Source organism: Prionailurus viverrinus, chromosome D4, assembly GCF_022837055.1.
Source record: "Prionailurus viverrinus isolate Anna chromosome D4, UM_Priviv_1.0, whole genome shotgun sequence".
In the NCBI taxonomy this organism is placed as follows: Eukaryota; Metazoa; Chordata; class Mammalia; order Carnivora; family Felidae; genus Prionailurus; species Prionailurus viverrinus.
The window spans coordinates 81,687,457-81,701,995 of NC_062573.1; the positions used below are offsets into that span (position 1 = coordinate 81,687,457).

General features: G+C 38.4%; 1 protein-coding gene and 1 long non-coding RNA gene across 7 annotated transcripts in view; one reads left to right on the forward strand and one right to left on the reverse strand.

The window, feature by feature from the left end:
* The window catches only part of LOC125150078 (uncharacterized), a 78,146-nt gene that overhangs the window by 21,146 nt on the left and 42,461 nt on the right, over positions 1 to 14,539 (forward strand). The window lies entirely within an intron of this gene.
* The window catches only part of PLGRKT (plasminogen receptor with a C-terminal lysine), a 43,579-nt gene continuing 31,003 nt past the window's right edge, over positions 1,964 to 14,539 (reverse strand). For 5 of the 6 annotated variants that reach the window (XM_047829417.1, XM_047829420.1, XM_047829419.1 and 2 more), the window contains exons 4-6: positions 6,736 to 6,866; positions 6,049 to 6,158; positions 1,964 to 2,309 (exon numbers count right to left, since the gene is read on the reverse strand). In XM_047829417.1, coding sequence (XP_047685373.1) covers positions 2,188 to 2,309; positions 6,049 to 6,158; positions 6,736 to 6,866 — 363 coding nt within the window. In that variant the 3' untranslated portion in view covers positions 1,964 to 2,187. The remainder of the gene's footprint in view (positions 2,310 to 6,048; positions 6,159 to 6,735; positions 6,867 to 14,539) is intronic. The other variant, XM_047829415.1, reaches the window with a different exon arrangement.

Consider the following 14,539-nt stretch of genomic DNA (forward strand, 5'->3'; position numbering starts at 1 on the left):
GGGCTAATGCCAGGGTGAGAGGCCAATACAAATGAATGTCCTGGTGGTCCAGAGGACCCCAGCCTGATGTGTTGCACACTGACACACATCTTGTGTAAGGTCTTTAGCCAGTCAGTTTTTGCAGGACACTTAAGCCCATTCTCGGTGGGCCCTGTCAGGAATGTTTGGACAGAATGATTGAATTTAAGGTAAAAGAAATGCAATTCCAGATTCTGGCATGGTCTATGAACCAGTGCTAGATGTTAAGCATCCTTTAGACCACCAGTGTGCCTCCTAATCACTACTTTCCCGTGTCCTCCAGGAAATCCATGCTAATGATTCCATGAAGAGACCTTACTTTCTTCTCCCTCCACAAACTCAAACTAGTTTCCCAGTTTTGCTATTCTTCTGTGTCACTTTCCTGAACCTATGCTCAAAGCCACAGCCTTAGTTCAGGCCCTGGCCAGTACTTGGGTGGACTATTGCCGTTCTTCATTGCATGGGCTCTGGGATCTTCCCCCTATAGTGACTAATTCCAGTAAAACCCAGTGCAGATCTTTCGTGCCCATTACTCTCAGGATGCAGATTCCTTAAACCCAAAGCCATTCCAGAGATAATCTGTGCCTCCAAGTGCATTTCTTAACACATCCCTCACAGGAGGAACCCCCCAGTTTAGGCAAATCGAACCAGCAGCAAATCCCTGGACGTGACATCCTGTCTTGCCCTTAATCAAGCCTCTTCTGCCCAGCATGTCATTGTTCTGCACCTCCTTACCTTCATGGAGAACTTCAGTGCCTCCTTTAAGACCTCACCCAACGTTCTCTACAACTATGATTCTGTCAGAACCATATGTTGATATGTGGTCAGTTGCTTGAGTATAATGACTATTGTTTATAACAATGGCTTGTGTTCCCCCTTCAGATTTCATCTCCTCCTATTCTGCTTGGCCTTTCTATTCTTTGGCCATGCCAGGTCTCAGAGTTTTTCCTCTGGCTCTTCCCTTTGCTGAGATCCTTTCCCTGTCCCCCTACCTGCTCTTCACAGGACTGGTTAATTCACCATTCAAGTATCAGCCGAAATGTTACATCTGTAGAGAGGCAGTTCCTCCTGTCCCAGATCCATAGTCCCCCCTCCCCACATGCTCCCAATCACTCTGTTATCATCCTGTTTTATTTCTACTGGAGCATTCATCACCATCAGAAATGGTCTTGTTTATCTCCATGTTTGTTTGTTCCTTTCCTCAGTTCTTCCACCCCTTACTAGAACACATTCCTTTGCCTGAGATGCACCAACCTTGTCTGTTCATTCACTCATGTAACCCTAGGGCCTACAATAGTGCTTGATACAGAGTAGGTATCAGGAAATATCTTTGTAATTATTCCAATATATGTAGGGTTTGCAACTGTAGGAATGGGACTAAATAGGGTTATCTTATGAGTATAGGTTTCCTGGTGAGTGGAAGTAAAAAGGTAGGATCCTAATCAACCTCCCCTCATTGCCACCTCTTTAGCAGCTCTGTCCTGAATCATCATTTGACTGTGTTTACCTTTTGTCTTTCACAGCTGTCTTCGCTTGGCAAGAATGTGTTAAAGGTCTAACCTTTTCAAGGCCTTTTAGAGCATATTCACTGGAGCCAAACCATTTAGGTTCAAGTCTATATATGGCTCTAGGCAAGTAATTTAAGCTCTCTGTGTCTTAGTTTCCACAGCCGTAAAATGATGCCTGCTTTATGGGATTGTTGGGATGATTACAATAATATATGCAAAAAAATAAGTGGCCATAATAAGTACAATATTCATGTTAGTCATTAACATTAGTTGTTTTCTATCACGTCGAGACAGGACAACGGACAAATCCAAATAAAAGAAGTATTGGTGGGAGAGAAATGTGATAGGGAACATGTGTGACAGAGAAATGAGAGCAGCAGGACATTTGCTTCCAGAAATTCAAAACAACATAATTTATTAATTATACATTTAGATATTTGTAATACACACATATATAGGAAATAAGTTATTTAGAGTACCTCCATAATTTTGTGTTGAATGTTATAAATTTTATTTTAAAATCATTTAACAAAACCCATTTTGCATTTTAATATTTTAAAATAAAATCCATTATATCAAAATCTCAAGCATCTAAAAATTGTAAAAACCATGATTCAAGTCAACAATGATGTGTTTTGAGATTCGGTGGGTAAACATAATTTCATTTGTCTATGAAGAATTTACTCTGTTCCCTTCTGGCTTTTTCAAGGCTTTCGAAAGTGATCATTCCTTTCGGCAGCTGCAACTTACTCTTTTCTGTTTCCAGTATGTTCTCAGCTTCACCTTAAATAAAGTACAGAAATATGCAAGGTGACAAAATGGCCATTAGTGTTTTTGTGAGAAGGCCAAATTGCTATATCGCAATGACAAGCTGTAACAGTGTTGGAGGCATGCCCCTAAATCTCACATTCACATGTTTCACCCATTGTCCTTAGGGGAAGGAAACTCCCAAAGGAAGGCCATTCTTTCCTTTGGGAGGAAAGGAATTCTGAAGACTCAGAGATAAATGATATGCCATAGATTTTATTTGATAGAAGACAGCATTTTAAAATGTAAAAGAAAAAGAATACCACCTGTAATACTTAGCCCCTTGAAGGAAAGTCAGGATGGTAAGCCTTAGTTGTGTTTGGAGGGGTTTGGGATGGAGAAGCCAAAAAGTCTTTGCTATATTGCCCTTAATATATAAGCGACACACATAAGAGAAAATAAAGCTTATTAAAATTCTACCTTTTCAGAAAAGCTAATATTTTACCTGAAACCACTTATACCCAAAATAATATTAAATGTTCTTTAGTCTGTATACATACATACACACAAGAATATACATTAAAATTTTTTTTTAATGTTTTATTTTTTATATTTGAGAGAGAGAGGGAGAGAAAGCGAGACAGAGCGTGAGCAGGGGAGGGGCAGAGAGAGAGGGAGACACAGAATCTGAAGCAGGCTCCAGGCTCTGAGCAGTCAGCACAGAGCCCTAGGTGGGGCTCAAACTCACAAGCAGTGAGATCAGGACCTGAGCCGAAGTTGGATGCCTAACCAACTGAGCCACCCAGGCTTCCCAAGAATATACATTTTTATAAACAATTCCTCTTTCAAATAACAGCTAGTACTGTCTTGGGCCCAGTTGAAGAAGACTAATTAGCAAGATTAAAAAAATTATAATCTACATTGTTGACATTCTATAAACTTTCCTTGGGAATGAAGGCAAATGTTTCCTTTAAGTACCTCTATTTTAGCACACAGTTAATTTGTACCCCAGGCCCAAGAGGGTGGGCTTACAATTTTCAAATTATAATGTTTCAACCATCTGCAAACATCTTTTTTTTTTTTGCCTCTGTCTTAAGTAGTAAGTAAAAATCATTATAAATTATATGTAATTAGACAAGTCTTTGATGACATACTAGATGTTTCCATGTGATAGGGCCTCACATACTGCAAATTCTCACCATGTGTTTGCAGAATGGCTGATGATAAATTCAGTCAAACAAGGGTTGTATATATTGGGTCATCACTAGTTAACAGGGCTAAATGTTATAACCTAAACTTTCAAAGATGGCACATTTCCTGGTAGATTAGAGGAGCCCAACATGGGGCTCTAACTCACAACCGTAAGATCAAGACCTGAGCTGAGAAGAGCTGACCGAGCTGCCCATGTGCCCCTATATATTTTTTTTTAAAACAGGAAATTCCCACAGTGTGTCTTGAAATTTTAAAATTATATGTTCTGTGGATTCTGATGGACCTGTAATAAAATTACTTCCCAAACATACAATCACAATGTTCTTAGAAAATAAACTTGTTCCCTATTAGTAAAATGTTCAAGTGAATGCTGTGTAACAGGCTTGACATTTAATAGTACATATTAATTTTTATGAGGCATTGAGAATTCTAATGTCCATATAAACAATGAAACAATTGAACTCAAGATTAGTGAGTTTTTTCCCCCCATTTTTTTGTGGTGGTAAAATACATATAATATTTACTGTCTTAACCATGTTGAGTCGTACAGTTCAGTGGTATTAAAAACATTCATAATGCTGCGCAGGCATCCCTACCATCTATCTCCAGAGCTCCTCATCTTGCAAAACCAGACTAATGAATTCTTAAGCAGATGAGTAGCATGAAACTGAGTAGGTTATTGAAATGAGCTTTAACGTTGGTAAATCAGTTGTGTAGTTAGTCTCCTGCATAAAATGAGATTGCACTCCAGAATTTAATTTGTAGGTCAGTGTTTAATGCATTTTCCCATAGTAATAATGCAATCAAGATATTTCTAGGCCATCAACAAAAAACTATTTAGCCCACAATATAGCTGAACTATGATATGATACCAATAATGCTTGACCCCAAGGAACATTTTTGCAGAGTTTTTGTGTGGAAAATGTATTTCCATCTTCAAATGGGAATTTTTAAGAACATATAACCCTTGTATCTCTCTAGGCTTGGGAAAGAGAAGTTCTACTCCCTGATTCCAATACCTGCAAAGGAGTCTATACTTCTTCCCTTCCGGTACCAAATCAGTCCCCACAGAGCTTGAGAGACAGTGATGTGCCCACAGAGCCCATGAGAGGAAAGGCTTGGGAAAGCACTGTTTCCAATATACTCTGGGTCAAAGGCTCAAGAAGAAGGGACAGTGGCAGTGCTATTTTCTAGGGCAATAAAATCCAGAGTTCTGTGAGAACAGCATGGTGCTGGTGATTATTTAACAACCAGCTCTCCCGGAAAAAAAAAAGCATATAAGTTTATTATGAATGTAAGTTTACTATAAATTTTACTTATATAAAATAAATGTAGCACACAATTTATAAAAAAATAATAAAATGTTCTGTATACTTTATCATAAATTTCCCATAGCAAATTGATTCTCAGAATGTTTTTATTGTTTTTTCCCTGAAATATTATATTCATAGCTAATCTATAGTTGTAATTGATGAGAAAGCATAATTCCAACATGAATGTTTGTTGGTATTTTCATTTATACTAATGAGTAGGACAAAAGTGGAAACAGTAACATATGTTGGAATGTTATTTGTTTGAGAATGATGTAGACAACTTAGCTGAATCGGGTAACAGTTTTTATTTTATTTTACTTTATTTATTTTTCAGATAACAGTTTTTAAATGTTGGGAGAATATTTCCTCAACTGTTTGTGCTAGTCACAATGTAATAGCCATTGACACAACAAACATTTAAGCACAATCTACAATATTAACATTTTCTTCTTCACTTCCTTCAGTCTAGACCATGTTGGCAAGCTTTCTTAAAAGGGCCAGACAGTAAATATTTTAGGCTTGTGGGACCTTATGTCTCTATTGCAGCCACTCAGCTCTGTTGTGGTAATGGGAATATATCCACAGACAATTCAGAAATCAATAGGCATGTCTGTGTTTTAATAAAACTTTATTTTCAAAAACATGTGGCCAGCCTGCAGGCCATAGTTTGCCAACCCCTGGCTTAGACAATCAACAAGGTAGTAAGTCAAGCCTTGATTTGGTGTTTGCAGATTTCCATGTGTAAATATTCCCACCATGACCAACTTCAGGCTACCAATGGGATGCCACTGAAGTCAGGGTTGTATCTGTATCTTATTGTGTCTGTATATTGTATCTGCATTTCTGCCATGCAGATACAGTAGATACACATAAAATAGATACACATAACTTAGGAGTACTGATAATAGTAAAATAATGAAAAACTGGTAAGTTGAGTATATATTACCATTGTTTTTAATAGAATTTAATATTATTTTTGTAATTTATTTAATTATAAGTTTATATAATTTAATTTTTAATAATGACTGTATTTAACAACCAGCTTACAAATTCCTGAAAATTTGATAGTTCACGTGAGCTGGTATGAGTTGACTCTAGCACACTGCTGTGAGAGGGAGCAGATATGTTGGTCATTGGAAGCTCAGAGAGAGGGGTCTTGTCAAAATGCCCATAAATGAAGGGATCATAAGGAGAGGATCCTTGAACCAGAAGGTGAATCACAAATAGACTCTGCTTTATCAAAAACTGACCTTTCATTCTTTGGAGAAGGGTTCCATATCCTAAGTCATACTGGTAGGTGAGGACAAAGCCTAATGGAATGATAGGGAAGAGGAAGGCTGGCTTCTTCCTTCGTATTGCTCTGGTTCAAGAACAAAAAAGAGTAAATATCAAGAATGGCCTGTAAATACTTATCTCCATACTCAATGAAAAAAAATTACCTGCTTTTGGACGAATGTCTTCCATTTTAGAAGGTACTTAGTTCATTTGAGTATTTTACAGAAATAGAATTTTCTTACCCACAATCTCTCCCCAGAGTCTGCAATTCTCAAGAGCAGAGTCTATGACTTGCTCGTCTTTATTTGACGTTGAGGCTCAGATTAATCATTTAAAAAATGGTTAAGTATTGCTATATCCCCCTTATGGATTGTGGAGATAAATTAGCAGAGGACTTTTTCTATCTTGGTATCAAGTCAGTCCTGTAACTTATAAAATGGAGAAAAGGATAGAAGAAATCTGAGACACTAGAGGTAGAATTAACTATTTCTACCCTGGTTCTACAGTTATCTCCAAGGACTAAGCTATAAGGGATTACTGTTTTTACATATACACTATTTGCAACAAAGTCCTATCTTGGTCAACTTTATGATAATATGTAATGTCAAAAGAAAAAATAAGTAAATTACTTAAGACAAGTTTAAAGTAAATAGCAAACATACCCAGCTGTTAAAGAGATGGCTGCAATGCCAAAAAAAGTTCCAAAATATTTGAGGAATTCTCGAGACCAAGCAATCTGCAAAGCCATCTGCCTTTCTCTCATTTCATTCTGCATCATTAGCTGTCTTTCCAGCTGAGGAAGAAACAAATAGCAAAGTCTGGTTACTCATCTTTTGATTTGGAGCACAGAGTTAATAATCTGCTCTTCCAAGGGATTTTCATTCTTCATTTGTTTTTATTCGTCTTTTTTTTTTTTTAATCTCAATAGACTTTGACTAAAGTTCCTCTGGACAGCTATCCACAGCTGTCACCTTGGCAGTGAAATCTTCCTGGAATATATATACAGACTGGATATGATATTCTTCTTCTGTGTCCTCAGGTCTTGAATGCATGTGATCTGGAACTTTTATTCAACCCTAAAATAGATGTTCAGCCTATTCTGTCACTTGTGAGGAAAGATCTATGTGCTTTTAAATGCAAGTACATCTTATTGGCCATTATTAGAAATTGCATTGAAATCATTTTGCTTTCCAAATTTATCTGGCTGCAAATTGACATTCACTTGATGTAGCAGGTCCATATCATTTTATGATATGATTGTAGAGGGGTATTACTCTGAGACATCAATAGAGATTTTTCTTTGCCATAATCTTCTTTTTGCCTCAAGTGCTTTGTCACTTTAGTCAGTGTCTTTTGCCTCATTGGAGCAGAAAGCAGATACAGCCCAGAGCACAGAAGGAGACTGGATTTCTGAAGGGATATTTAGAAAACAAGAGAAGCAACTGTCGGACAGCCCATTATTTTGAGAAATTCAGATTCTTTTTTTTTTTTAATGTTTTTATTATTTATTTTTGAGAGCAAGAGACAGAGTGGGAGTGGGAGAGGGGCAGAGAGAGAGGGAGACCCAGGATCCAAAGCAGCTCCTGAGCTGTCAGCACAGAGCTGGACATGGGGCTCAAACCCACGAACCATGAGATCATGACCTGAGCTGAAGTCGGATGCTTAACCGACTGAGCCATCCAGGCACCCCAAGAAAGTCAGATTCTTGAGAGAGAAAAGTTGTTTTTTAAATTCTAAAATCTTGGCACTGTGTATCATTAGCAGAACATAGAGGACAGCAAGCATAGAATTCATGATGTAAACCATAGGGTGGGAAGGAATGAGAACGTGACTCAGTTTTCCCTTCTTGCTGCCTTTCTACTGTAAGAAGGAACTAGAAGAAGAAAGGGAGATTTTAGATTTAAAGATGGGGCTTGGCTCCTTGGCCCCTCTTAGGGGTTGAAACTCTGGAGGGTTGTGATGGATTTAGGGTTTGGGGATCCCCAGAGTGCACCTGTGGGCCTATCTTCTGTTGGGAATTCTGGCAAGGGGCAACTGAAGTGGAGCAGAAATGGTTGCAAGGCAGATCTAGGCTTAGAGCAGACCTGAGAGAGGCCACTCAGTCTTCCTCAGCTGCCAGGGGGTATGGAGAATGTTTGCAGGGTTGCTGTGTCAACCTGAAGTGGGTCATAGAAGGTAGCTGACAACTGAAGGCAGGTCGGGGCTTACCAGATAGTCCACAAAACCTAGAGCCTGGGGACTCCTTAACAGACACTCAGGCAGGGGCCATAAACCACGTGCTGGGTAGGGAAAGTGGCTGGATATCAGGGGATTAGCAGCATCCTAGAGTCCAGTGATGATGGTCAAGCCAACCTGAAACATGGCTGAATACCCTTCGAGGAAATAACCTGGAGCTGCCCAGGTTGATCAAACAGGAAATAACAGCAGAAAAGCCTCCTCCAGCCAGAGTGTTTTGTGTACATGATTAGTTAGCATGTGAAATGCATCCTTGCCATATTACTTACTTAAAAACTTACATGACAGTTCATAGTATCTCCCCCCCCCAAAATGATGTAGATGCATCAATTAATCATTTGTGTTGTTATCAAAATGCAGCTGAATCCAGTCATGAAACAGATGAACACAAGATCAGTGGTTCTGAATCGTACCTGCACATTGTGAGCCTCTCAGGAACTTTTCAAAATCCCGATGCCCAGGCCCACACCCCAGACCAGTGAAACTAGGATCTGGAGTGAGGACCAGTCATTAATATTTTTTAAAGGTTGCCAGGTAATTCCAGTGTGCAGCTAGGATTGAGAACCACTGCCTGAAAAAATTCACAGCCTAGGTTTTCCCAACCAAAGATCAAGCTGAAATATCAGTCTGAAAACTCATCTTCTGGGAATTCTCAAAAGATTGGGAACAGAGGGCTTTGTAAGTGTGGTGGAACTAATCTGTATGTCACTATTGTGGTGGAAAGGTGACACTGCATTTGCCAAAGACCTTTAAACTTCACGCACAAAGAGTGAATCGCCTTGTATACGGTAATGAAGCATCCTGGATGGGATCCTGGGACAGAAAAGGAAATTAGGGAAAAACTAATGAAATTTGAATATGGAATTTATTTAATAGTGATATACCAATGTTAATTTCTTAGTTGTGACAGTTAAAATAATGTTAGATATTAACTGTAGAGTATACTAAGTATGGGGTATTCAAGAACCCTGTCCTCTTTTTTTTTTTAAGTTTATATATTTTGAGAGAGATGGACAGTATGAGTGGGGGAAGGGCAGAGAGAGAGAGAGAGAGAGAGAGAGAGAGAGAGAAAATCCCAAGCAGGCTCTGCGCTGTCAGAGCGGAGCTGGATGCAGGGCTCAAACTCACAAAACCGTGTGACCATGACCTGAGCTGAAACCAAGAGTCAGACGCTCAACTGACTGAGCCACCCAGGCACCCCTGTCCTCTTTTTCTATAAAACTAAAGCTGTTCTAAAATTTAAGTTTATTTTAAAAATGGTTATGAACAAATCTTATTTTATGTGTCTCTTCTAATAAGAATAGAGGCATTCATCTCTGTATATCATAAATTGTGATAATCAGTAAGACTGTGTATCTACAATAAACTCTGAGCCTAGCATTAAAAAAAAATCTATGCATACCCTCTCCGTGGGCAAAAAAATTCCTGATGAAAGACATCACTGAGCTATAATTTTAATTATCAATTAAAAGTTTATTAATTATCTCATGCTTCATAAATTATGCTTAAAATCATAGGCCTAGATCTAAATACATTTCAAACTTCAAATTAATTAATGAATTTTATTAACAAACTTTTTCAGCACCCATAAGGGATAATTCTATTAATTTACCAATAATAGGCATCATGTAAATAAATGTACATTCATTTTCACCCTTCTTCCCCAAATATTGACACATAAGAAATACGAGAAAAAGAGAACATGTACAGTAAGTTTCCTTAGCAGTTTTTTTAATTAAAATAAATTTTTTTTATTGTTTATTTTTGAGAGATAGAGACAGAGCGTGAGTAGGGAAGGGGCAGAGAGAGAGGGAGAGACAGAATCTGAAATAGGCTCCAGGCTCTGAGCTGTCAGCACAGAGCCCGATGCAGGGCTTGAACCCACGAGCCGTGAGATAATGACCTGAGCTGAAGTTGGATCTTAACTGACTGAGCCACCCAGGTACCCCTCCTTAGCAGTTTTTAACCCAAATCATAAATGTAAAATTCTTCATCCTATTTTAAAAGAATTTTAGATCTTTTTATAATACTAGGGGTTTTTTTGTCTCTTATTTTTGGTATTGCTTTACAAAACAATTTGAAATTAGAATGTTACTGCTTATGACTTCAGACTCTAATGTTCTTATAGGTTTATCTGATACTAGTTTAACAGTTATAGAACCACAATTCATTTTAAAGAGAACATAATAAAAGGGAACTAGCTTATTAAAAATAATTGTAATAGGGGCACCTGGGTGGCTCAGTCGGCTAAGTGTCTGACTTCAGTTCAGGCCATGATCTCACGTTTGTGGGTTTGAGCCCCACATTAGGCTCTGTGCTGACAGATCAGACCCTGGAAGCTGCTTCGGATTCTGTGTCTCCCTCTCTCGCGGCCCCTCTTCCACTCATGCTCTGACTCTGTCTCTCTCTCCCTATCAAAAATAAATAAACATAAAAAAATTTTTTTCAATTGTACATAGTAGTAGAAACCATATCCTGACTACATTCATAAAACTGTTATATCTGCTCTTTCTTGTGTATTTTATTTAATTTTAATTAATTTATTTATTTTAGAGAGAGAGTGCATGGGCAAGTGTGGGAGGGACAGAGAAAGGGAGACTCTCAAGCAGGCCCCATGCCCAGCACAGAGCTGGACACAGGGCTCCATCTCACGACAGTGAGATCATGACCTGAGCTGAAATCAAGTCGGTCGCTCAACTGACTGGGCTACCCCAGGCAACCCCCTCTTGTGTATTTTAATTCTTCAGTTTCTGTGTTTATATATATATTTATATTATACATATATATTTTTAAATAAATATATATTTAACATATTAATATATTTGTTATATTTAAATAATTTAATAAAATATATTTTATATTTTTTATAAAAATATATATTTAAGCTTTATCTATTTATTTATTTAGAGAGCACATGAGCAGGGAAAGAGGAGAGAGAGAATCCCAAGCCGACTCTGCACTGCCAGAGAGGAGCCAGCTGTAGGGGCTCAATCCCACGAACCGTGAGATCATGACCTGAACTGAAGTCAAGAGTCAGACACTTAACCAACTGAGCCACCCAGGCACCCCTCTTTGTTTAAAAAATATTAAGAACAGTCACAAAATTACTGACCTCAGTAATTTATCAATCTCTTGAGTTTCAGAAGGGACAATTACATAAAGTTCCACAGACCACTTAATGCAAGTTTCCCCTTAATACAATAATAAAGTGATTAAATTTCACTTGGACGCAGAAAATATTTTCAGAGCTCAAAGAAGGCAATGACATTGTCCTACAAATTATTTTCATTGCATTTTTTTCCCATTGGAGCCTTTTCTATTTTTGAGAAATAATTAGGCCGATCTTGAAAAAATTCAGTTACTTCTGTCCTTTTAGTTTCCAGTGGCCTTTTAACTTATGCATAATATATTCCCAAATAACAGAAAAGTTGTGTTTTTATTTGCTTAATTGGGGAATGCCAAAAAGAATTCTATGTGTCCTGTCACAAAAGAAGTTGTTGTTTTTTTTTTTTTTATCAGAATTGAAAATATTTTATATTTGTCTGGGCCTTTGTTAAATTAACAGAGACATCATTGATACCCCCTAAACTAAAAGCAAAATCAGAATTTCAGATAAACAGAACATAAACTAAGACTGCTAACATGAAGCATCTGTAATGAAAACTGTAACAAGTAGATTTGTCTTTAATTGGCTCTACAGATAGATATATTTTAAGTTTGTTTATTTATTTTGAGAGAGAGAGAGAGAATGAGCAGGGGAGGGGCAGAGAGAGAGGGAGACGGAGAATCCTAAGCAGGCTCTGCACTGTTGGCTCAGAGTCCAATGTGGGGCTCAAAACCAGGAACTATGAGATCATGACCTGAGCTGAAATCAAGAGTCAACTGACTGAGCCACCCAGGTGCCCTGCTCTACAGATATTTTAAATGCTCAACATCCAGTAAATAGTTTGGGGAGAATCCAGAAAGGAAAATGAGTAATAAATTCAAGTTGTTTTTTTTTTTTTTTAAAAACTACTATTTTTTTGGTCAATGACTTATGAAAGTAATTGAACATAAACAAAATCACAGTAGTATTTAGAAGCTTAAAAGCTTTGCTTACAGCATCTTGTTACATATCTTCCAATAAAGATTAAACACAATTAAATCCATTCTTACTCTCAAATGTTTGAAAACAGTAGGGTCTCCCTAAATAAAAGATAAGAATGCAAGTTTGGCAAAAACCTTCTATGTTAAGTTATGGATCTCCCCAATGAGATCAGAAGATGCTAACAAGATAAGCAGAGCCTGGGAAAGAACAAAAGACCTTTGACCTTCTCAGCCATTGTCTAAAAGTCTTTTAAGATCACTCCTAACTGTGTCTGGTACTGAAATTGAAGACAATTCCACAACTTAAGTAAAAAACAATACGGGCGTTTTCTTTTATCCTTGTTTTCCTCATTTTAAAGAGGACATGTTTCTTAGTTTGATAATTAATGTTTCACTTTGTCGATCCTAACTGTGCACAAAACTAAAACCTCTATAATACGTAGAACTAAGAATCTTAGAACCAAAATATGTTTCAAAAAATAAAATCAGAAAATCCTTAAGAAATTGCGGGATGCTTATTTTTTACTTCATTGTGGACACTGATTCGCTAATTGTGACATACGATTGAGGACATACGATTCGCTAATAGTAACGTGGCTCATGAGGTGTTAAGCACTGTACTAGTTTACATACATTGCCTTTCCCACAAAACCCTATGAGGTTGGTCTGTGAGTTGAAAAAAAGGGAATCCATTCCAACTAGTAGTTTAAACAAAATGACAATTATTGCAGGGTATTTAGCAGCTTAAGAATTTCTGGGGGAGCAGTGAAAATCAGTTTGCATTCTGTACTGTCAGGAACAACACAACCAGGAGAATGCTCAGCCAGAACATGGGACTTTTCTGGGGGAACCCCACAGCTACTGTCTCCTGTCACATACTTGGGTCCAAATGCTGAAACTCCACCTCCACATTCCCAAAATACCAGTCACTTCTACAGTGGTTACTAGAAGATCCAGTGTCTTCTTGGAGCTTTACACCGCCCACGTCTACCTCCAGAGTCTCCCTCAGGCATGCCCTACTTGGCAGAACTAGGTTAGATATGAAACCCAGCTGCAAGGGAGTCTGGGAAACTTGCCTTTGACTTTTCCAGCCTCTGTTGTATCCACCGGCACTTGATAAGGGAGTTGGAATGGAACAGAAGTTAAACAATCCAGTCAATATTAACGGCCACAGGAGGTATTATCTCAGTTTACAGTTGAGGAAACTGAGGTTCAAAGTTTGAGTGATTTCCCCTGTGGCCTCAGTTATTAAATAGCAGACCTGGGGTTCTAACCCAGACCTGCCTGTCCCAAAGTCCAAATTTTCAGTCTACTGTTAAGTATACTGAAGTATCAAGTCAGTATAGAAAATAGGGGTGAATGGCAGGGTATGTGATCATCATCTGAAAAACCTTTAGCTTTCCATATATTTGATGCCATAATTTTAGAAAGATTGCATAAAGAGCTCTCAATTGACCTGGGATACAGACTGACCTGAATATTCTGTTTAAATCTCTTTGAAAGAACCTCAACAACTCACTGCCTCCAATTTCTTACCAGCATTTCATGCTCCCCTCTCCTAAGTGATTTCGGTAACTACCACTCTCTGAATGTGAGCATTTCATGGTCCTTACAAGACGCCCTTTTCAGTGTCACAGCGGATTTCTCAGAGAACCAGTAGCCACCACCACGTCCGAATAATGACCAGAGTCTGCAGACTTGACTGTCTAAACATTTCTTTGAGATGTGACCTCCCCTGTCCTGTTGCACAGGCATGGGTTTGGGGCTCTGGGATCTCTCCCTGAGAGAGAACAAAGCCAGCTCATGGCTTTGTAAAGAAAATAGTGTCTGTGCTCGAGATGAGGGCAGAACAGGCAGCAACGGAAGTTCTGAAAGGTCAAGACCTGCTCCCCTTCTGTAGACAGGATACAAAAGGAAAAGGAAACTCGTAAGAGCAGATGAGCACTGGAGCCTTTTCCAGAAACGGTCCTTCAAATCCTCTATTTGTTTACTTTGCCCCCAGAATTTCCTGCTTGGTCATCTTCTCTTGGTCTTCCAGTTCCTGGTGATACCATCTCTTCCTGATGACTTCTGAATTCTAAATCTCCATCCTAGAACTCTTTTCAGTGGTAGATCCTATTTCCAGCTGCCTTCTGGGGACCTCCC